This window comes from Aspergillus steynii, assembly GCF_002849105.1.
Source record: "Aspergillus steynii IBT 23096 chromosome Unknown P170scaffold_7, whole genome shotgun sequence".
NCBI classification, from domain to species: Eukaryota; Fungi; Ascomycota; class Eurotiomycetes; order Eurotiales; family Aspergillaceae; genus Aspergillus; species Aspergillus steynii.
In genome coordinates this window covers 2,806,385-2,828,537 of record NW_020194404.1, presented here as the reverse complement: position 1 = coordinate 2,828,537, position 22,153 = coordinate 2,806,385, and the positions used below count along the sequence as shown (strand labels likewise).

Here is a 22,153-nt window from a genome sequence, read left to right as displayed (position 1 = left end):
AATTGGTTGTTGAGTACAATTAAGTTACCATCAAATATAGATGTCATCAATCGAATGATGATCTCTGTCTGATCTGGATTCCATATCTTGATCAGTACTAATGTCAATCATTCTTTTCTACAGATGCTCTCATACTCCAAAAAGACAGCCATTCTCTATCGTCGTCCTCTCAAGACCAGGAATACAACCGACAACAGCCGCACAGGTAACACTGAGTATGTATCAGATCGAAAATCCCGATAAACTCCAACATCGATAATTCCAACATCAATACTCCCGATCGAAGACCGAATCGCCTTCCACCTGTACATCCAGTGTACATCAACACGAGCCACCGCCAGCGATGCCAAGCAGCACGAACATCCGCACTAAACCCCTTCGAGCCATCTGCCTCGATCTCGTCGCCAGAATGTCTTGCATACTTAGACAGATCTCATGCATGTCTTAGATCCGACTACGTGGTAAACCGTATTACTGTAACCGCCAACTCACCTGCATGGTATTTGGATTTCGATGTGCTGGTGGTTGATTCCTGGTGTGATGGCTTGGTGGCTGCTATATATAGTGTATGCTGGCGTAGATGCAGGACTACCAACAGGCTGGGTGCTTATCACGAGTAGCAGCGGACAAGGCTGTGTTAAAGGATATATATTAAGAGATATCCCCACAATCTCTATAGACACCTTCCCACTCTACACCCAGTGACAGCTCGGAGTTAAGCACGCGATCTGAATAGTCTTTATCCGCTCCCCACAACCGCCACAATCACCCACAATCGGGGTTCTACATGGCCCATATCCTACCCGATGTATCCGTTGCTATTTACAGCTACAGCTGGCTTGTTGGAAGTGGTGTGATATTCTTAGTATGTATGTCCGTCTGAACCTGAATATCATTGCCTCGTTGAGTTCTACTTGTGACGGAAGCGATTGGGTGGGGTATACTCGGTAGTATAGAGTGAATCAAGAATGAAATTGATAGTTGACACCTGCTATAGCCTGAGACCCCTTCGGTAATTACATTTGATCGAGAAGCCGCGAAGTGCTCACAATCGAGAATGAATATAGAGCATGCAAATACCTTCTCAAAATGCTCCGAAACCACAGCATGCTTCGCTGCAATGACCATGAGACTCAATACGTTCTATGTGATTAGAACTTCCATATTCACATCGTACGACTCGACTTCAAATGACGCGTCTTTCAGCTATTCCAAGTCGCAAATCGACATCAATCCCACTGGCACAAACTAGAAGGTCAAAGTGGAAAGGTAAGACATGTGGGGGCAGCAGAGAACATAGAGACAATTCTCGGCTCTCGGGGACAACCACGCCGGGCATATAATCGGAGATAGAACCAAGACTATGAATAGACATGTACCTGATCAGCCGTGGTATATTTAGAACAGAGTAGCAGAGCAGAGTGGCATATCAAGTGAGCCATAGTCAGGTATTCCCTGAATCCTCTTCTAACGGAACTTATAAGAACCCAGAGCCACGCTCAATCTTTGAGACCATTCATTCACTCATCCAGTTCCTCTCTCCCTCCTTGACTACACACCCACCGAACCTCAAATCCAACCAAACCACCACGATGTCCACCACCACCACCGCAACCACCTCCACCTCCACCTGCCACTCCAAACTCTACGACATCCCAATCAAAGACGCCGCCTGCGCCATCCCCATCTCCGACCCCAACTCCTCCCTCATGCGCACCTGCTGCGGCGCCGCCTCCGTCCTATCCTACTCCGCCTGCGACTACTATTGTCTGGCACAGGGCCAGAGCGTCGGCGACCTGGCCGAATGCCTGATCAAGGGGGGCTCCGACCCGGGTGACTTCTGGTGCAATACGAGCGCGAACGCGACGACCACGGCGACGGGGAATGTTCCGACGGGGACGGGAGTGGGCACTGTGGTTGTGAGTGCTACTGCGACTGGGACTGGGACTGGATCGGGGACGGCAGGAGGGGCGTCGGCTACGTCTAGCTCTGGTTCTACGAGCGGTGGAGATGGAGTGCGGGTTGGGAAGAAGGCGATGGGGGTGGTGATGATGGTGGTTGTGGGATCGATGGTTGGGGTTGTTGGATAGATTAGGGGGAAGCTTGGGAAGATCGGATTGTTTGGAAGCGGAGAAGAGGAGATGATTGGACTCACTTATACGCTCATTTGAATGTTGGATATCGTTGGAGAGAAACTGGGTTTACTGGTATAGCTTTGTACACTACCTCATGATGTGCTGCTCTACATGTCAGGAATTGAGATGTTGTGGTTTGCATGGCGTCAAGAAAGAAGTATGTCTACCATTTGCATTAAGAATAGAAGTAAAAGTCCAACCAAATGCACCAGACACCTAGGCGCGGGTCGTTGCTATGTCACAAAACGAAGAACGGAACAAGGTCTCATCAACAGTAAAAATAACAACGAGACCAACGATTTGAAAAAAGTAAAGTAAAAAGGGAGAACAGATGTTGAGCCAGCTAAATCAGCTTCACGAACTGATAGTCTCATCATCAAGACGATCACGCCGGGGAAACCTACCCGACGTATCCGGAATGAAGCCTTCATACACCCTCAATCGCGGAAACGCAGACAGATCAAATTGATACTCCGGCGTACTAGGGTCTGGCGGACGGGAACAAAACGCACTAGCCAACAGCTTGACCTCCATGACCTTCTCCGTCTCGCGCAGCTTCAGAACCTCCAGGGACTCGCGCTGCGCAGAAAGGGCATCCAACAGACGCTTGGGAGTCCAGGCGGGATTGCAGCACCAAAAGAGATGCGAACAGCATTGAATCTCGAGGTAGGTCAAAGCCTTGGGGAACGCGAGCATGGCTTTCAAAGACTCCAGATTGATGAAGGGCCAGTTCAGCGTCAGCGATTTGAGGTTCGTCTGGCCGTGGAATTGACCCAGGTCGCTGAAATTAAACGTGTCGAGCCTCAAGCCGTGGAGGATGAGCTTTTCCACGGACGGAATGATCATGAAGAACTGTCCGGTTCCTCCGACTTTGACGTAAGCGATGCTTAGTTCCACTATTGAAAATGTCAGTCTCGTTTATGTACGCTATCTTGGACGGGAAGGACGAACCAGAACGAAGGTGCCGAAAGATACGGTGCTGTGGCGGAGTGAGCAGACTAGCCCGAAGAAACAGATCAGAATGGTGATGGTGAAACGGCTCGTTCATGGCGCAACGGCCCCAGATCGAGGTATCCTGCAGATTGGGAAGGAAATTGAGATACGGAATGATTCGGAATGGGCATGTCCACTGAGGTATGTGTCTGCCTTCAGTTCCATCCACGACAAGGGTTCTCACAAAATGACCGTACTTTGTAACGAGCTGGGGGAAGCCTTCCTCGAACTTTTGCTGTTGACTCATGAAATTGGTCATGGGGATGTAGAGGTCTCTGTAGACCCAGGGGGTGGAGAGGGGATTGAGGCTGCGACACGTGAGACGAAGGGACTTGCGGTCTGCGATGGGAAGCAGGCTTATGATGTGGTCGAACAGCTCGATAGGAAGGATACAGAAGGGCGAGTCTCCCATTGCTGGTGGAATCTGGAGAGTGTACTGGGTATGGGTACTATCTGACGTATTTGGGTTGGGTGGGCAGGCTGCAAACAGCTTGTCAGGTCGATTGAAAAACCTGGAGAACCTAGGAACCGGCATGTTAGCGAAATAACAGGACCAGTGAATCAATTGTAAGAAAAAGACAAGTAGTGAACAGCCCAGAAGAATATGACTGATCCTATATATACTGAAGATTCCGTGACTGTAGGTGAGCCAAACTACCGGAGACTTCCAATAGATGAAATGCGCTAGGGCCTCTCCTATCTGTTGTAAGCACGGTGAATGAACAGCGGATGGAATACAGGGAAGAAATGCTCCTGGCAGATCTACAGGCACCTTGATATGTTTGTGGGTTAATTGACATCCATCTCTTATCATAGCACATAACCTAATATACATTTCCGCTAAGCACTCAAACAAAAAAAAAAAAGAATATTATACAAAACGCAGAATTGCCAACTGCTGCTCAATAACGAACGCCCTTCACCATCACCCTCACGCCCTGAGATCCCATCCTCGGCTGCGGAATCGTCCAATCCCTCTGGATTTCCACATCCTCGATACCAGTCTCATACAGCTGCAGATCGACCCTGGTCGCCAATGCCACCGTTAAAAGATACAGCTCCGCATAAGCTAGGCTCTGACCCAGACAGCTGCGCGCGCCGTGCCCAAAGGCAACCAAGTCCTTTTTGAGATCAGCCCGTATCGTCTCAGACGCTCCGTCCGGACCCTGCGTGAGCCATCGCTCTGGTACGAAAGCCTTCGGCTCGGGGAATATCGTCTCGTTGTAGTGCTGGAACACCGAGATCGAGCTAAGGGGTGTCCAAGCGGGGATGGTGTATTGTTTGTATTGCAGGGGAGTGGGAGCCAGACGAGGCGAACGTCCCGAAACACCGCTTTGAAGGCGCAGGGCCTCCAGGACACAGGATTCCAGGTACGGAAGGGTCTTGAGGGTTGTTATGGAAGGGAGAGGAGCTGCTGGATCCGGGTAGATTGTTGCGAGCTCGGCGCGGAGACGAGCCAGCTTGTCGGGGTTGGCGAGGAGGTGATACCATAAGATGGCGTTGACTTTGGCCGGGGTCTCGCTGCCCGCGATCAAGAGGATCGAGCCCTCCTCGGAGAGCCGTTGGAGGGTTTTCTCCTCAGGAGGAAGCTTGGACGTGTCGCGGAGTTCTTCGAGGATGGTTTTGGTTTTAGACTCTCGGGTCGATTGTGCGTAGGGGCCTTTGTATGCGAGGACATCTGCGACTTGGTTGCCGATGTGCTGGAGAAGAATTAGTTTGACGTTGAATGACGCTCGGGAGGGTGAGGGAAGGGATACATACCTGCTTCCATTCCATCAACACTGAAATATCAGGCATGGCGACTCTCGCGACGGAGGCCGGTAGCACGGGGACCAGACGCGCCATGAAGGGAAAGCTTCGCACAATAGGCAGAGCCTTCATGATATGAACGATGGTATCGCGCCATTTGAGCGCCTTGGCTTCATCGGCCAGCATACCCAGTGACTCGCCGAAGCTGTAGCTGGTGAAGATATCCATGGTCGCGGCCAGCGACTGCACGGTGAGGTTAAACGGTCGTTGCGTGACATGGTGGTGCTGCAGATTCAGGCAAAGCCGGTCAACGCAGCTCTTGATGCGGTCTTCCAAGATAACCGTGTTGCGGTGGCTGAAGAACGGAGCGAGGGCATTGCGCCGGAGTCGATGATGGGCATGCTGGACCGTGAACCCCGTGGCATTGTTGCAGTCGGGAGAGCGCGCGAACTTCGGGCACTTGTCGCGCTGCGCCGGTAGAGAGGCGTATATTGTGTCAAAGAAGTCCGGGTCGTTGCAATGGAGTTCGTAGGGGCTGACGCGAACAATTGGGCCTGCAGAGGCTGTCAGCGTGATGTTTCTAGGTTTGGGTCGGGTATATAGGGTCAAAGAACAGGACAAGACGAACCGTATTTGGCATGCATCTTCTCTACTTCCCACATGAACATGCCGTTCTTAATCACGTCGTAGTAAAACTCCACCCAGAGCGTCAGAGCCACCGATTTGGGGCCCGGGAACCCAGCCAGCGGACTCCAATATAGACGCCAGATGGCACCGTAAATAGTCCATAATACTGGTAGCAACAATGCCACCCAGAATAGGGAGGGGGATTCGAGAATCGCTAACATGGTGTTACTCGTCCCGGTTTATGCCCGTATCCGAGTTCGACCGTCGGACGGGACTTGAATTTCAGAAAAAAGAGGAGAGACCAGGCGACGAAGGAAAAGGAGAGGGGAAAGTGTCTCAGGGTAACGAGAAAATGTGATATAAACAAAAAAAGACGCGATAATGTGATCCGTATATGATGTGTCAACCGGGACAATATCTGAGTCGCAGGTTGTGGTGCGTATGTGTATGTTCTGTGTTATGCGGCCGAGTCCAACTGATCTTCCTCTGCTATATATTTCAATTCCAGCGACCCATAAAAAACCGTTCTATTTCCAGGACGTCATGTCGGACGATTCGAAACCGCGCTGGGTGCCGAGGCGTCTAGTCCCCCCAGTCGCCCTGCTGCGCCTTGGACCGGTTTGGCAGCGGTCGGCACTTCGGAGGTCCACCGTTGGCAACCGCTGGGATGGTCACCAGGGCCAAGCCTTGACTAAAGACTAGGTTGCGTGGGAAATATGTCAATTCGCTCGACGGTGTCAGCTGGTCGTCAAGACTTGCGTGGATCCATTTCCGAACCAGGCCTGATTGTCTTCGATTCGACGTGCAGAGTCCTTCCAGTCTGGGGTTTGAGTACGTCCAATTGACAGGAATAATAATGATACTGACTGTGATTGCAGGAGAACAGTCTCCGATTCGTTTATTCTATGTTATGGTCAGGGCGAATGACTCATTGACGTATCCCGTGTTTCCAAAAAAAAAAAAAAAAAAAAAAAGGCCAAGAAACAAGACAGAAAAATTGATTCCTAGAAATTTAGGCGATCCCAATGCCAATCGCCAGTTCCAGGCATATCGCGTCTGAACTGCGAAGACGTGGCTGGCTGAGGGTGAGTCCCACAGGAGCTCACCAACCTCAATGCGTTCTAGCATTCTAGCGATCAGCACCCGGTAGAGGACAGTTGAAGAGAAACGCAAGCCACCAGCATCATGTGGAGTCTTTTTTTAAGCCTCCACACGTGGCTGCAGCGGGACATATTCCATGTCGTCAATTGTCATCAGCTCAACAATCATACAATGCCAATTACCGAACGAAGCCATTGATTGCCCTACAATAGTGGGGCTGTTAGGCCGGGCGCTGGCCGATAAGAAGTCATCGGGTTGGCGGTGTGTTCCGCGGGGGTTGGAACTTCTTGATTTGGGTAAAATCGCCTGGGGTGAGGGCGCATCGAGTGCGGAGGAAATGATAGGCCAGGGTTGGTCTTGGGAGAGATGGTGATAAGTAAGGGCTAGGAAGTTTGGCATCGCGTCGAGGGCAAGGCGAACAATGGCTTGGCCTGAGCCCGTCGGAGGGCACGGAATCCACCGACCCCGTGTCCGTTGGTGACTCACGGATCTATAATATTGCGGTCTTATGCTTCTTGTTCCGTTTCATTATTGTGTCATTGACGAGGTGCCAAGCGCAGTCAGCCTGGCAGCCTTGCGCCAGAAGACACCGTCGTGTATGGCAGCCTTATCGCGACTGGTGGCCTAGATGATCGCCCAGTGTACTCATGATTCGTATAGTATGGGCCTTTAAATTGTACAAATAAATGCGAAATGAAGAATGAGGAATTGATTGAATGGATTGGTAGAAGAGGTCAGGTTAGGGTTATGGCAATCACGAGTCAGATGGGCACAAAGATTAGGGACTCGAATTCTGAATCACAGACTATTGAAAATGATATTGGCAAGAATTATATGTTACACTTTTCGCATTTCTCTTTCTCTTCTGCTGCCTTTCTGTGGAATGGGATTGCGCATTTATGCGTACCGAAATGACTACAGATCTAATGAAAAGCCAAACAATACTATACAGACATCAATTGAAAATCCTATATTAACTGAGCCTGTAGATACCTGATAAAATCTCTCCTGCTGGTCTGATTTCTTTGTCCAAGTGAATGCAAAATCAATTAATCGCTCTATAACCAATCAACACAATAAAAAAGAAGCAATCACTCCAACCAATGCATCATTGCAGAGAAAGTAAACCCCCTATCCAGACTCAATCTTCTTCCCCAACTGCCTCCTCCGAATCTGCACCACCGGTCCCTCATGCGTACTCGTAAACACATCCCTCGTTTGAAAGTCCGCCTCTCGCTCCCTCCTCCACCGTCTCTCCCACGTCCCCTTCCACCGCCCACCTTCATCCCCACGAGACTCCGGGACCAAACGCATCTCATACGCCCGCAGCAGCCGCGCCAAAATCAATCCCATCTCCTGATACGCCAGATGCTGACCGACGCAGCTCGTCCGGCCCGCGCCAAACGGCATATACGCATTGCGATTCGCATGACCCACGCCCCCTGTCGACAGACTCGACCTCTTGCCATCCTTCAATTCAGGCTCTTGCAGATCGCTAGTCCCGAGCCATCGCTCAGGACAAAACACATGCGGATCAGACCAGTATTTCTCCTGGCGATGCAGCGCGTAGATCGGGACTGCGACGTCCGTTCCCGCAGGGACGGTATACTGCTCGGAGTCATTGATGCGGACGAGCAGACCGCCGGGGAGGACTTCGCGAGGTAAGACGGCTCCGACGGGCGGGGATAAACGCATGGCTTCGTTGATGCAGGCGTAGAGAAAGACGCACCGGTCGAGGGCGGGGCCCATGCGGATGGCTTCGATGTCTGCGCCTGCGTCGGGATCTGAGTGCTGTAAGAAGATGGCGTCGACTTCATCGCGGGCGCGTGCGTATGCGTCTGCGTTATGAAGGAGGTAGAAGAGAGTTGCAGTGGTGGCGGTGGCGGTGGTGTCGGAGCCCGCGACGATTAGGATTCCCGCTTCGGCGACGAGATCGGGTTGAGAGTAGCCACGGCCGGAGTCCGGGTCGCGGGCGTCGAGGAGGGCGGCGAAGAGGTCGCGATGAGGGAGGGAGGTAGGCTCGACGTTAAGGCGCCAGGACGATTGTGCTTCCGAAAGACGGAAGAAGTCCGCAACGCCGCGCGTGAGCGATGGGAAGCAGATGCAGTCGAGGTTCAGCTTCAGCAGGGCGGGAACGTGGCCGGCGAGGTTGATGCCGCAGGTTCCCAGCGTCATGAGGTCCAGCAGAGGGCGATTGGCGGAGCTGGCTTGCGTGTTCCAGTTTTTGGAGAAGGTGACGTCGCCCATAATGTCGGAGAGCAGGTATTGGAAGGATTTGCTGAAGTCGACGGTTTGGGGACTCCATTGGGGCTGGTCTTCTTCGTTTTGAGAGGAGGATGGCAGGAGAGCGAAGAAGCGCCGTACGTTCTGTAGAATCAGTTCTTCGAGGCCTCGCACGGCGGAGGTGTTCAAGGCACGACTCGTCACTCGTCGCTTGTATGAATGGACTTTGCGGTCGATAGTGGTCAGACTGGCTGGAACGGCGAAGAAGTGCTTGAAGGCGCTATAGACACGGGACTTTTGGGTGTTGGCGCGCACACCGTAAATGTCCGATACGGCATGATCGCTGCAGAATGACAGTCGATTGGGTCCAAATCGAACGACGGGTCCGTATTTCTCATGCAGACGCAGGAAGTCCAGGTGTCGATCACCGGCGAGACAGTGGTAGACAGTGTATAGATCTGTCACGGCTGCAAGCCACGGTCCTGGGTAATTTGCCAGGGGATGGAAAGTAAGACGGTAGATTGGTAGCGCAAGGAGCTAGTCACAGAGTCAGTCAATTGTTACCAATAGATAGGGAAGGGGAGTCATACTGCTTCGATCGCGAAGCAAAGTGTCTTGGGAAAGAGATTGGTGCATGTAGTGATGTACAGAAATCCCACAGCCACTGCCAGTGACGCCAACGATAGGGCCACAACTCGGGACTCGCTAAAGACGAACATTTTCAGTTGGATTGCGTGAGGGTTGTATTCAATGCCATCCAAGGCAATACCATGTCGACAACCAGTCAGCTATATATGCATGGGTAATAGTTACATGACTACACGCCCCAGACCCCCAGCACACTTCGAATGACGCCAACCAACGCCTCGGCACACTGCCGCAGCTGCATGAATCACAGCCAGAGCGTCGATGCCAGGCGCGTCATAGTCATCTCGGCCAGAACGGCATCAGCCACACGCCCAAGGCACCCCAGGCCAACCAGGCACTGCCTAAAAGCCACCACCAAACAGAACGACCGAAAAGCAGCATTGAGTCAGCGATTATGAGAGTGGCAAAAGACACGAAGAGCCTCATCGGATCAGTGGGGAGATCGTCGCACAATGACCAACGAAAACACGCGAGAACGGCCCCCATGGGGCCCTCCAGCCAGGCACGGGCCAACCGATTGCCCAGAAGGATCGGCTGATGTCAGACGACGTTGCTGGGAGAGTCTCGATTTGCTGCTCCCCCTCCGACTCTCAGTGGCAGACTGCGAAGTGACAAGCCGGCGCGGGCAAGGGCGAGGGTAAGATTCCTGCGTGCCCGTTTCCCATGCATCCTGGCTGCTTGGCAGGCAGATAGCTAATTCTTCCTGAATCTCAGAGTGGTGTGCTCGGCTACGCCATTGTGCAGAGGAGCAAGGTACATGACTCATTTAGGAGGAAATGGAAATACGGTTGGTCTATCTAGTGGTGGAATTGATTGGGTGGAAAAAATCGGATGCCCGGGGGGCTGGTCTATTGCTATGCTAGGGTATAACCGGAACAGGAAGATCGCAACACAAACACACGAGAATGGCAAAAAAGGGGGAAAATAAGATAAGAGAAAAAAAGGAAATATGCAAAGAAAAACAGAGGGAAAAAAAGAAAAGCAAAAAATCGTACTATACATGGCATCCATCGTCAAAATGCAACACCAACGTGAAGCAATCCTTGCCTAGAAGCACGAATCGCCCGAGATTGCCGCAGCACCGTACTGCCAACCCCAGTCTAGGGCCTGCGTCAGAACCGCAGGGTTCTTGTACAACGGCAACAAATAGATCAGAATCAGCCAGACACACCACAGTTGATAGGTGACCTCGTCCGCCGACACCGACCGCAGCTGCATGGTCCGATAGGCAATTAGCCCGGCGGGGCTCAGCAGAAGGAGATACCCTAGGACATCCAACCCCCAGATGGTGGGACAGACGACGGACCAGAACACGACGCCGACGGCCACAGAGATCCGAGCGACTCGCTGGCCGTGGATGATTGGCAGCGTGAGTCGGCCCCGAGCAGCGTCGCCCTCGATATCGGGGATGTCTTGAACATGGATGGTGGTGAGGACGATCAGTCCGATAACACCCAGCCAGACATAGGCCGATCTGTTCAGCTCGTACTGGCCATATCCGGCTGCAATAACGGTGGAACCCGACCCATGGCAGATAAACCCGGCCGCGTTGAGGAGGTTACGCGCGAGGTAATTCTCGTCGGCGCCGGCGAGGTCGTTGTACATCCATGTTAGAACGAGCATGGCTGCGGTTTCATGCAAACCGCCAATGAAGTACGAGAGCAGGACGCCCAGCGGAATGAGAACCAATAATAGTCGGCGTGCTTCGTCCGGTGATACTCGGCCGGCTGCGATGGGACGCCATGGCTTGTTGAAAGAGTCCTCGACGACGGAACTGGGAAGTCGCTGGTTGGCAAGATTGAACACCAGTAGGTTGAACCAGTTCCAAAAGGCTACCAGGGGTAGTCGAGCCAGGATTAACCCGAGACTGGGTGTGGAATTGGTAGTCAACAGACCCCCGGCGAGGGCTTGAAAGATGCCCACTGCCGTTTGGGGATACAGAATGACTTTGAAATCGTTTCGAGTGAACAGGTAAATACTGTAGAGGTGATAGCCAAGGGACCGGCGCTGAAGGAAAATGTCAGAATGTTTGTTCCCTCGATATCTAGGACTATGGCAACGAACCTGAGAGGGCTGAGAGCCCAGAATGGGTGTCTTCTCAGACGACATTATGTCGGTCACGGTGAGGGATATCAGTATTTGTAAATGCAGACAGAACAGCTGTCAAGTGAACTGTGTTAAAATGAATTTGATTGAACTACTGAGCCGGACAGAGCAAACGGATGATATTTATGTCTCTTCATTCAAACGGTCCATTCAATGACCTAGGCAGCCTGAGGTGCCCTGTCTAGGGCCTTTCTGCCTGATCCCACTCATTGCCCGCGAACCCGGGTAAGGGCGCGACACTGCCTGGCGACGATGGTTGTGTGACACATTGACGATAGCATCTGTTTGGATAGAGGCTTTCAGGCCAAAAATGTCACGAATGCCTTCGCCCCACGTTGAGTCCTGAAACGGGCAACGTTCGAGCCAGACCGTTGGAAGTCATGCCGGCAAGGAGTGTCAACCATGACACAAGTGGATCATCTCCCCAAATAGAACACCTCGTGGTAGTTGATGATGAGCTAACAGAGCCGGGGCAAAACCAGCCTAACGTATGCACATCAGAGTTGCACAACAGAACCAGAAATGGAGAAAGAATTACATTGTTCGCGGTGCCCACATGGCTTTTACCCAGCTGAGCCGGGTGTGCCTGGTGGGCCCACGAATGATGACCAGGGCGCCGATTATAACAGATAATGCAGCGTGAATCATAGGAACACGCTAAGCTGGGAGCAGGATTCCTTCAGCGAGTCTTAATGTCTGTGTTCTCGCTTCTTATTCGTGGTAATTGACTGCGTAAGGCGTCCAATTCTGGACCCGCTTTCGCGTCCTTCCATCTTCTGCGCTGCGCTGCTTGCAGGCGACAGCTGATCCTGAGTCACTCAGGCAGACTTTCGAACATTCCATCAATGCGATGTAGCCTGTCCGAGGCTAACCGTTTTATCGAAGACAAGTTATTCATGCTCTGTCATGCTCTGTTTGTGTAGTCATCGGACAATCTCACGAATGACGTCATGGCGCGGCATCAGCGATCAGCTCGGAAACACAAGTAGACGGTAGACAGCTGTGTTTGGGTCCAGGATGGCATAGCTGAGATGGAACTTTTACCTGGAGTTGGTCCAAGTATATTTGCTCTCTGTTTGAAGGTTAGGGCAACAATACCTACCCTTCCTTGGTCATGTTCTCTGAGCAAACTCAAAGAGGGCAAGGAAAGAAACAGAAAGGTAAGGGAAAGGAGATCATAAACATAACGTACCCGGATTACAAGACTTTGCAGATAAGAATCCTGGCTGTTAACTAAAGGACTACGTGGAAAGTGTTTCAGGTCGAATCGATGGCATAATGAACCCTACCAAACCAAGCCACTGGGTCTACAGATTATATGAATCATGAATGAAGAATGTAGCATGTGGACTCTGTCAAACTAAATCATTCGCAAGTTTGAACAAAAAAGCTTCAGTAGCATTTCTGATCCATGATTGATAAAAATTTTGGGTCAAAAGCGGCAGCCCGATTCTTTCGAAGAGCCAAAGATGAAAGAAAGACAGGGCTAAAGAGGAAGGCAGGGCAGTCAAAACTGAAGGCAAGACAGCAAGAAGCGAAAGTAGATGGAGGAAGAGATTGAAATTCAGAAATTATTCCCAAAAGAAGGACGAGACAGAAGCCATGGTCTTTCAAAAGGCAGCAAATGAGCCGGCAGAAAGCACGATCAGTTCCCAGGAGAGCGCCGCAGCCTACTTGAGTTCTTCTTAGTCTGAACTCGCACATCCCTTGTCGTCACTTCCATCATCCGCTTCCCCGAGCAGCTGCGACTTGGCGATGTGAGACATTCTCTTTCTTGTCTTGACGTTCAGCTGGCCAGTAAACTCGTCAGGCTCGCTATACCCATCGCCCAGGGCCATCACAATCTCTCCCTCTTCCGGAGCCAAACTTTCCACCGGTTCGGGCGCCTTCACCGGAGCTGGCGTCCTTGCCGGCAGCGGCGCATCGCGACCAACATGCTGCTCGTTGGAGATACATCGCGCTTTGAAACAACGATACCCCGTGTCGCAATTGGTATCCATATGGCAGTCAGTGCCCTCGGGCCTGGACGCCACGCAGCGGTCCTGCATGCCGCACCATGGGCGTTCCTTGTCCTTGGCGCAATCATTGTTTGTTTTGCACTTTCTGCCGGAGTCACGACGATAGTGCTCACCAGGCGGGAGGAAGTCCTCGACGGTAACCAGCCCGTCTTTCTTTTTGGGTGCCGGTGGGCTCGCGCTGTCATCTATGCAGATGCCCTTCAGACATGTGCCACTACCACAGTCGGCGTTATTCTTGCAGCGTGGGTCTTTCAGATTAGCGGCTGTGGCGGTGAATCCTTGGACCCTTGTGACGACCACTGGGACATTGTTAGCTTTTGTGGCTTTGTGGTCTTTGGCTTTTTCTTCTCTGTGGTTCTCTTTCGGGGGAGGAGGGATGAATGGAGTTAGCATGATGAACCTACCTTTAGTAGTGAGGGTGGTGTGAGGCTTTTGTTTGTGGTCTTTAGCCGAGGTGAAGGCGACGAAGAAGGCGAGAAAGAGGGTGAAGAATCTCATTATGGCGGAGGTTCAGAGACCAGCTCAAAGAAGAGGAAAAGAAGCAGTAAATCGGATCAGGACCAGTCAATTTTCGTCTGCACGGATGCGGTTTTAAGGAATTGGAGCTCAACCTGGCCAAAGAAAGACGGGTGATGGTGGATGGAGAGGAAGAAAGAGTTGGATTCCGATGAGAACCTGAAGGGGTATTTATGAACGGCTGGCTCATGGACCTGGCATCAGAGAGCATTGGGCATCAATTAGCCTATTGGATGAGATGGTCCTGTCTGCTTGATCTGATCAAAGACTTGGTTTCTGTATGACCTTGAACGATGTCTCGTGATGCCATGTGTGGTCGACCAAGTCGTATGGTGGTATCGAATTATCTTTGTTGCGGGGCGATGGAATCGTCTGGCCAGATAGGATATGCCATAAACTGAGATGATCCTTTGTCAAGCTGGTCCTTGAAGTCTTGCAGAAGCCAATAATCGAGTGTATGTCATGGTTGTCTTTCGAGGGCTGGTGGGTTACGCATATATCTTGTTCAGTATAGACGGTATGGATTATGGAGATGCTGGGATAAGGGCTGGTTATTGTAAATACTTAAAGAGATGGATCTGGGGACACCATCACCTGATATATCGCTCTCAATCAGGAGCGAATAAGACTGAAATCACCTGTTCCATCTCCCCAATCCCTGAGAGGATCTTATTCACCACAACAAAAGCTATTTGGCGTGTAGCATGTCACAGGTAGGCGAGACAAAGAGAGACAAGGATTAGATACCAACGGAAAGGGTTTCGAGGCTGGCATGTTGAGGACAAGGGCCATGGATCAGACAATGGCAGAGCCACGAGGAGGCTGATTAGTGAAAGAGTGCCAAGCTTATGGATTCTGGGGTTGCTTGATCAAAAAGACCGAAACAAAGAAACGTAACTACCTAGATTATTAACTGGAGGGTATGACAGCACTAAGGCCAACGAAACCTTTGTTCAGGGCTAGAAACATTGACAAGCTGGGGACATAAAAGAAATCGTCAGTTGAATGGAAGATTAAGATCATATGTAGCGAAGGACAGTGACACTTACATCTCAGCCAAGGGAATCCTCGAGGGTTCATTCTAAAAAAAAGAAATTAATACGTCAAGCATAACAACACCGATGCGGTCATTAAAATCTAGTATTATTATTTGCTCTAACTATTTTCGAAATCCTGACTCGATCATTCGCTATGAACTGGTATTGAAGACGGGAAAGAATGGAATATCGAGTCTTCCAAGGGTTCTGCTGCTGCCAGGAGTCTACTACTCTCGGCGCGTGGATGGCCATGGGCTTTCCCTGAAAGTGTAAAGATTTCGTATCACACCTCCAATTTGCGAAAAACACAGCTGTAGCTGCCGTCAACGGTGACTAGAAAATTAGACCAATTGTTCCAGCTGGCGAAGAAGGCCGTTGGGTTCAGTGACACCCTGGATAGTGATGGCGTCGGCACGAGCCTGGGAATCGGCGACCGCATAGATGCGAAGTTCGTCAGCATTGCCCGAAGGTCGGACATGGGCCACGTCGCCGCTGGCGAAGATGATTCGCACGCCATCGGTGTAGTTTAGGCGAGCAATGGGCGCAAATCCGGCGTCGGCGGAGAACACGGTCTGCAGTTCTCGGCGCACTTGATCTAGGTGCTGAGCCTGCGACTCGGTCACAGTCAAAGGAGCCCGACCGCCATCCTGCGCACTGATGTTCTCCGGGTTAAAGACGACCTCTTGCATGGCGGCGTCTTGTGGGGAAAACCGCTGGACGATCTTCAGACTGGTGGGTCGCGGGAAGTTCCGAATCAAGGCGGCCTTGCTGAACCGGGCCGGGAGCGTGCCAAAGAGCTGAGGCACGGTGATCTGACGAGTGTGGGCTGCGAACAGGACGCAGAGAAGAGGCAAAACTGCGTCACGCGTGGGAAGGGCCGGCAGCGGGTTTCCGTCGCGTTCAATGTCGGAGCCCGTGAGGAAGCCGCCGTTGGCTTCCCACCCACACACGCGGCTGTGGCCCTTGGCGACGGCGGTCTGCATACCAGCAATCACATACGGACTGCCGATCTTCGTGCGGGGCTCAGTGGCCGAGGCGAGAGGACCTCGGTCGATGGCATCGTTGCTGCTGATCGGGACAACCACGGCGTCGGCACCCAGGTATTCCGCCACGATCATGCCCAGAAGGTCACCGCCGAAGAAACGAAGCTGCTCGCCCTCGGGCGCAAGGAGAAGCGGACGGTCGCTATCGCCGTCCGTAGAAACGACGGCATCGAAGGTGTCACCAGTCTCCCCGTAGAAGCCCTGGATTGTGTTGAGCTGAGCCTGGTCGATGGCTTCGGTATCAATGGGCACGAAGGTGTCACTACGGCCGGCCGGAATGACTTGGGCGCCAAATTGTTCCAGAATTTCAACGACGAGATCCCGACCGACGGCGGAATGTTGGTAGACCAAGATCTTCTTTCCCTTCAGTGTTTGTCCCTTGAAAAAGTCCTGGTAGCGCTTGATATAGGCGGTCTTTCCGTCGGCGATCGCGGGAACCAGGTCAGATGGGGCATGGCGAAGCATGCCATCGGCGTCGAAGAGCGACTCGGAGAATGGCTGCGACATGATGTCGGCACGCATGCGCTCGACGGCCTCGTTGATCGGCTTCTCGTTCTCCTTCAACAGCTCACCTTTCGAGGTGTTCAATTTGTATCCATTGCGATCGAAGGGGATGTGGCTTCCGGTGACCATGATGCTGCCTTTGCCGTGCTGGAGAGCGTAGTAGGTGAGGGCGGGCGTGGGGATCGCACCCAGATTGATGGCGCGCATGCCACCATCTTTCAGGGCCTGTTCGACGGCCTGCGACAGACCTCCTCGGTGGCTCTCGACGTACTGAGTGGAGCTGGGGCGAAGATCGTGGGCATAGTAAAAATCGTCGCCCTTCTGGATGCCACCGTCAGACAGCGGGAGGGACTGCAGGTAGCGGATCTCGGCCAAGACATTGATGTAGATCTCCAGCTGCGTCAGGTGGATGACTTCACCGCGACGACCGCTGGTGCCGAATTTCAGCACCTGAGGCTGGTAAGCAAGGTTCTGGCTGAGAGACATTTTTGGATGGACGGGCAGGGCTGGTCTGATCGGATCGTGAGGGGATTCGGGTCATCCACGTGTTGATAAGGGGGGCAGCTGACCGGCTGGGGTTGTTCCGCTTCCGGCGAGTGCCTGGCTGCCTGATCCGGCGATCACCCCACCTCGCAGCCTGGGGGATCAGGCACTGAGGCACGCATTTCCTCTAGTTCTGACATTGTCACGTTCACGATGAGCCCTAATCCAGAGACAGTGTAGTCATTCTGAATACCACTGTTTGATCTTTGGCCCTCTACAGATTCGTTCATGATTTCCGAGTACACTCTCATTGAAAAGTTTCCCAAGCGGCGAAGATATATATTCAGCGACATAGCATCGCGGTGATGCAATGTAGGTTTTTAGCGAAGCCTCTCAGGTCGAATTTTATCGCTTGTATTTTCCCCCTCCGATCTTGAGGAAACTTCCAGCAGTTATGAGAAAGCGAAATTATGAACTCGGTCTTTGCTAGTATACAATAGTAAAGGACAATAGAGGTTGCTAAAGGTTATGCTGTTATCTGAACAGCTCATACCAATAGGATGGGGACGGTTGGAGTGCGTGCGACACAAACAAATCATGAAAACTGGCATTTATAAAGGGTGTCATTCTCCCGACCCACGCAGGTTATCGCAAGCCATCCTCAAATATTTGGACTTAAGATCACCTTTCAAGAGACCATTTACGGTGAGTATGATTGCAAGATATACTAGAGAAGAACTAAGCACAGGTTGCTCCAGAAAAGGAAGTCCAGACTGTCAACAACATGGCATCCCATGACGCTCTAACACCGTAGGCCTTCCACACCCCAGGAATGGAAAAGGCAGCTAACAAGATTAAGCGAGTTCCTGACAATGTCAGTGAGGGCATCTGTTCTCAAGTACCTCGACGAGAATCCAGATATTCATCCCATGTTGAATGGTGGAGGTGTGTTTCCCTTTGGTTATATCTTGGAAAGATCTAACCAGTGCTAATGACCCCCTCTCATTAGAACAAGGCGATGAGGTAGGCCATCCTCCGACTTTTCCTTGTATTAACTTTCTATTACATGAGGAGATAGCTTACAGATGATGTTATTAGAACAAGATAGATCGACTTGGTATTATTTCCGTTCTTGGTTTGCCTTTGCTCCAGCCTAACCGACCGAGATAGATCTGCAGCATCTGCTCTTCCATCTGACACTTGGGGGCAAATTATTTTGCTCGCCAGTTCACGACAAACCGAAGGATGTTCTACACGTTGCCACAGGGGATGGAACCTGGGTGCTGGATTTTGGTACAAGCATTTTCCAACACTCAATTCCCTTCAGCTGACCATAACCAAACCCAGCCTATCGAAACCCCGCCACATCCATAATCGCCAGGAATCTAGCTCAGGGCACGAAAAAAAGGTGAGACCACTCTGTCTGATTGAATCTATTCACTCTATCACCGTGTCACTGCTAATACGAAGGCTGAGAATCCAGCCCTCCAAACGTCGTATTCGAAACCGACGATGCCAACAAAGCCTGGACATACAAGCAACAATTTGACTTCATCCACTGTCGTCAGCAACACCGAACATTGAATGAACAGACCTTCTTCGAGCAGGGATGGAAGTACGTGGACCCAATCACACCCAATACTGTAAGGCCCGACTGATTGTGATTCGAAATCTACCAGATTCCTTCACCCCGGCGGCTGGTTGGAAATGCAAGAGCTCTGCAACCCGCTCCGCAGCGACGATGGAACGCTCACCGCAGACAGCGCCCTATCTCGATGGGGCCAGCTGCTTGTGGAAGCCTCGACCAAAATGGACCGACCGGCCGACAACCCGACGCGGTATGCCAGCTGGATGCAGGCGGCTGGTTTCACGAACGTAGAAACAATCGTGTACAAGTGGCCCACGAATCCGTGGAGCCAGGATGAAAGGGAGAAGCTGAAGGGACTGTGGAACCTATACAACGTTTTGGAGAGGCTGCGTGAGTTTACGAGCATGTTGCTTACGAAGGTCCTGGGCTGGAGCCAGGAAGATGTCGATTCTTTGTTGGTGGATGTGCGAACTGAGCTGCAGGACCCTAATGTGCACGTTTACTGGCCTGTGTAAGTGGTCTGAGCGTATTATTTCGTGGTGTGAGTATCGCCGTTGCTGACGCTATTGGACTTAGGTACGTTGTTTACGGACAGAAGCCGCTGGTTGAGGAGGCAGATCAGGCCTGAAATCTTGCGACATCGGCATCATGGATCCCAGGCAGGCAGACAGACGGATTGAAGAAAGGGAGAATGACCTAGTGATAGGGAAACAATCATCGGGGTTTAACCGTTCAAAGTTGCAATAACGCCGTAGATCCCTGCGCGTAAGCTGGTTCTTTTGACAACCAACCATATGAAAATCGCCGAGATCCTTGTCTTGTCTAAGCCGGTGGGTATTTCGGCCAACACGAAATCTTACTAGTTGAATAAAGATCCAATCATTGAATCGCAACGCGAACACTTTCGTTGCCCAATTTCTATAACGAAGGACCAACGACTGCAGTGAAGAACTGGTCACTGGGCGCCTGAAAAAAAGGTCATAGACTTAGCAATTAAGAAAGACGGGTATACGGAGGTGAGCCCGTAGAAGAGAGGAATCAAATAAAAGATCTGATTAAAAAAAGCGCAGCATTAGAATAACGAGGGCACCTAACAAGAAGCGAGAGACAAAGCCCATCACATCAAAATCTCGAAACGCCACGCATTGTCCACCAGCTTCGCGATCCGCCGACAAGCCTCCGCCATCTGCTTCTCTGGCAACAAACTGTAACTCACTCTCAATTGACAACTAGTGCGCTGATTGGGCAAAAAGGCCACCCCGGGAATAGCCAAGATACCATTCTCCCTGCCCTGTCGGCTGAGAACTTCGAAACTATCTCGGCCCGGCGGAAGCAGCAACGTCAACCAGAAAAACATGCCGGCTGAAGGAAGCTCCCAGGTCGCACGGCCTTGGAGATATCGCTCTGCTGCGGCGGCAAAAGCATCGCGTCGCTGGCGGTAGAATTCCGCTGCACGTTCGCAGTGCTGGAGAAAGCCTGCGTGGCCCCAATGGTTGAAAAGAGTGAGGGCCATCATTTGTGTGGTTGAAGAGGGCTGGAGACTATGTTCTGTGAGCTTATTGTTCGTCTCTGCTCATAGTGCAGGGAAATATAAACCATACTTGATATTCTCCGTGATTCGAATGACTTTCTGCACGGCAGGCAAAGGCCCAGTTAAGATTCCCAGGCGCATCCCCGAGCTCACGATTTTGCTGAGCGAGTCGAACCGTAGCACTCGACCTGTTTCGCCGTTCACTTCACTCTCTAGAGCGAGATAGCTACGAGCTCTGCATGAGGGATGCTCAAAGTCCAAAAAGCCGTATGCGTCGTCCTCGAAAATCATAAAATTGAACTGGCGCGCTAGACGAAGGCTACAAGGGGATTGCGGCATACGTCAGTCCGAAGTCACTGAAAAGTGTAATTGTAAGAAGTACTCACATCTGCGCCTTACGAGGCTCAGTACAGGACTGACCTGTCGGGTTTGATCCAGTCGGAATGGTGTATAACACACGTGGTCGTCGCTTCCCAGACCACGTAGACAGGATGTGTTCGAGGTCAATCGGATTGAGGCCCTCTGCATCCGATCGAACTTCAATTAGCTGGTGTCCGTCGGCTCGAAGAAAGCCGGCCACTCCTCTATGGGTTTGTTAGTGAGCAGGAACTGGAGGGTCAAAATCCGCAGAGATCGCACGCACGGATATGCTGGCCTGCAGGTAACGGTTCAGTGTCTATTAGTCTCAATAAAATAGAGACAAGGTGTACAAACGTTTCAATGAGCACAGGGTCCCCTAAATCTGTAAATACCTGGAACACCCGATGGATGAGTTCCTGGCTACCGTTGCCGATGCAACATGCCCAGCCATCATGGTCCCCAATTCCGTGGACACGCCGCTGAAGCTCCTCAAACCACTATATGTCATGTTAGTAGAGCTATATTAGAGGGGGGTTAAACGGAATAATGAACCTTGATCAACTCCGGGTTGCCTCCAGGAAGGCCGTATTGCAGTGCCTCGCTGAGCTGGTCTTCTTCCAGAACAATCATGTGGCCATCCGAGCCCTTGAGCGATATCGAGATCTCAGTGAACGGGAATGTCTCTGGATTGGGCTTTCCTACAGACTACAGTCAGCACTGCTGCACAGAATTCGGCCATCGGTCAAATTATCAACTGTACCAGCGACCAACGATATCATGCCGGGCAACGCCTCGAGCGGCAAAAGACTGCGAACTATCACAGCATCAGTAAACAGGTTGAACCAGCCCAGATATCGATAGGATAAACAGACTAGCCCCAGGCTCATATTGCTGGACCCTTTTCGAGAACAGAAGCGTAGGATCCAGCACGGTCTTGTCGAAGCCAATAGAGCCCATTGTCGTGTATCCAGAATGCAATGAATTGCGCGTGGCGATATTGGAAAGTCGATCCTTCGAAGAAACCGAGGATATATGGAATCAAGGGTTTATTCTGTGGTTCGACTCTGAAGATACAGCCCGACGCTCTGCTGTAGTCAAATAGCTTCGAGACAGACACAGCCTTCCAGGGGAGGGTTCAATTTGGACGTCCTCGTTGTCCGGATCCATTTCAGCTGAGGGTCTAGAAAGTACTGTTCCACGTAAGCCTATTGTTCTTGCCCGGGGACCATGACAGCATGGGTACGTGGCTACAGGGATTGGAAAATGTTGAGCATCTCAACGATCGCCGGCCTAACGACACGTTCAACCTGCTTAGTGGTGTTGTTTCCATCAGGATCATTACAGCTGCAACCGCTAGCATCGAGCTGGGAAAGAAAGAGAGAGATGAAAATCGTATATCCAGATAAGCCCGAGACACTGGCCAGAATTGGAAAAAGTCAGTCAATGTGTTGTGTCAGTCGGAATTGCAATTCCGCCGAGCAAGCAGACTAG

General features: G+C 51.6%; 9 protein-coding genes across 9 annotated transcripts; 2 read left to right on the top strand and 7 right to left on the bottom strand.

Moving 5' to 3' along the window:
• Positions 1 to 1,592: 1,592 nt before the first annotated feature.
• Positions 1,593 to 2,090, top strand: P170DRAFT_479201 (uncharacterized protein; the record flags this gene model as incomplete). Its single annotated transcript, XM_024853646.1, has 1 exon — positions 1,593 to 2,090. One exon carries the CDS (start codon positions 1,593 to 1,595, stop codon positions 2,088 to 2,090), a length of 498 nt encoding a protein of 165 aa, XP_024701589.1.
• Positions 2,091 to 2,489: 399 nt separating this feature from the next.
• On the bottom strand, positions 2,490 to 3,663 carry P170DRAFT_479200 (uncharacterized protein; the record flags this gene model as incomplete). The annotated part of the gene is made up of 2 exons (XM_024853645.1): positions 2,490 to 3,031; positions 3,087 to 3,663. The coding sequence occupies 2 exons, from the start codon at positions 3,661 to 3,663 to the stop codon at positions 2,490 to 2,492; spliced, it is 1,119 nt and encodes a 372-aa protein (XP_024701588.1).
• A 367-nt stretch (positions 3,664 to 4,030) lies between these two features.
• P170DRAFT_479199 (cytochrome P450) lies at positions 4,031 to 5,725 on the bottom strand (the record flags this gene model as incomplete). Its single annotated transcript, XM_024853643.1, has 3 exons — positions 4,031 to 4,828; positions 4,890 to 5,431; positions 5,506 to 5,725. 3 exons carry the CDS (start codon positions 5,723 to 5,725, stop codon positions 4,031 to 4,033), a joined length of 1,560 nt encoding a protein of 519 aa, XP_024701587.1.
• Positions 5,726 to 7,572: 1,847 nt separating this feature from the next.
• Positions 7,573 to 9,945, bottom strand: P170DRAFT_390865 (cytochrome P450). The gene is made up of 2 exons (XM_024845921.1): positions 9,419 to 9,945; positions 7,573 to 9,365 (listed from the first exon to the last, which is right to left on the bottom strand). Exons 1-2 carry the CDS (start codon positions 9,545 to 9,547, stop codon positions 7,737 to 7,739), a joined length of 1,758 nt encoding a protein of 585 aa, XP_024701586.1. The 5' UTR covers positions 9,548 to 9,945; the 3' UTR covers positions 7,573 to 7,736.
• Positions 9,946 to 10,523: 578 nt separating this feature from the next.
• Positions 10,524 to 11,585, bottom strand: P170DRAFT_479197 (UbiA family prenyltransferase; the record flags this gene model as incomplete). Its single annotated transcript, XM_024853642.1, has 2 exons — positions 10,524 to 11,483; positions 11,541 to 11,585. The coding sequence occupies 2 exons, from the start codon at positions 11,583 to 11,585 to the stop codon at positions 10,524 to 10,526; spliced, it is 1,005 nt and encodes a 334-aa protein (XP_024701585.1).
• A 1,682-nt stretch (positions 11,586 to 13,267) lies between these two features.
• On the bottom strand, positions 13,268 to 14,098 carry P170DRAFT_479196 (uncharacterized protein; the record flags this gene model as incomplete). The annotated part of the gene is made up of 2 exons (XM_024853641.1): positions 13,268 to 13,899; positions 14,005 to 14,098. 2 exons carry the CDS (start codon positions 14,096 to 14,098, stop codon positions 13,268 to 13,270), a joined length of 726 nt encoding a protein of 241 aa, XP_024701584.1.
• A 1,134-nt stretch (positions 14,099 to 15,232) lies between these two features.
• Positions 15,233 to 17,209, bottom strand: P170DRAFT_439896 (phosphomannomutase). The gene has a single exon (XM_024849941.1). It carries the CDS (start codon positions 17,184 to 17,186, stop codon positions 15,495 to 15,497), a length of 1,692 nt encoding a protein of 563 aa, XP_024701583.1. The 5' UTR covers positions 17,187 to 17,209; the 3' UTR covers positions 15,233 to 15,494.
• A 1,146-nt stretch (positions 17,210 to 18,355) lies between these two features.
• Positions 18,356 to 19,399, top strand: P170DRAFT_365428 (S-adenosyl-L-methionine-dependent methyltransferase; the record flags this gene model as incomplete). Its single annotated transcript, XM_024844701.1, has 5 exons — positions 18,356 to 18,476; positions 18,531 to 18,591; positions 18,667 to 18,798; positions 18,863 to 19,282; positions 19,348 to 19,399. Coding segments are annotated over 5 exons (786 nt in total), but the record flags the coding sequence as incomplete, so codon positions are not given.
• Positions 19,400 to 19,888: 489 nt separating this feature from the next.
• Positions 19,889 to 21,619, bottom strand: P170DRAFT_479193 (aminotransferase-like domain-containing protein; the record flags this gene model as incomplete). Its single annotated transcript, XM_024853640.1, has 8 exons — positions 19,889 to 20,312; positions 20,373 to 20,621; positions 20,689 to 20,886; positions 20,946 to 20,957; positions 21,017 to 21,159; positions 21,215 to 21,360; positions 21,423 to 21,476; positions 21,535 to 21,619. The coding sequence occupies 8 exons, from the start codon at positions 21,617 to 21,619 to the stop codon at positions 19,889 to 19,891; spliced, it is 1,311 nt and encodes a 436-aa protein (XP_024701581.1).
• Positions 21,620 to 22,153: the final 534 nt, after the last annotated feature.

What these genes read in the sequence shown, in the direction of transcription:
- P170DRAFT_390865 (XM_024845921.1), bottom strand. Translation starts at nt 9,547, where the DNA reads ATGTTCGTCTTTAGCGAGTCCCGAGTTGTGGCCCTATCGTTGGCGTCA. An exon ending in TTTGCTTCGCGATCGAAGCA is followed by an intron (nt 9,366 to 9,418) that starts GTATGACTCCCC and finishes CTCTGTGACTAG; the next exon opens with CTCCTTGCGCTACCAATCTA.
- P170DRAFT_439896 (XM_024849941.1), bottom strand. Translation starts at nt 17,186, where the DNA reads ATGTCTCTCAGCCAGAACCTTGCTTACCAGCCTCAGGTGCTGAAATTC.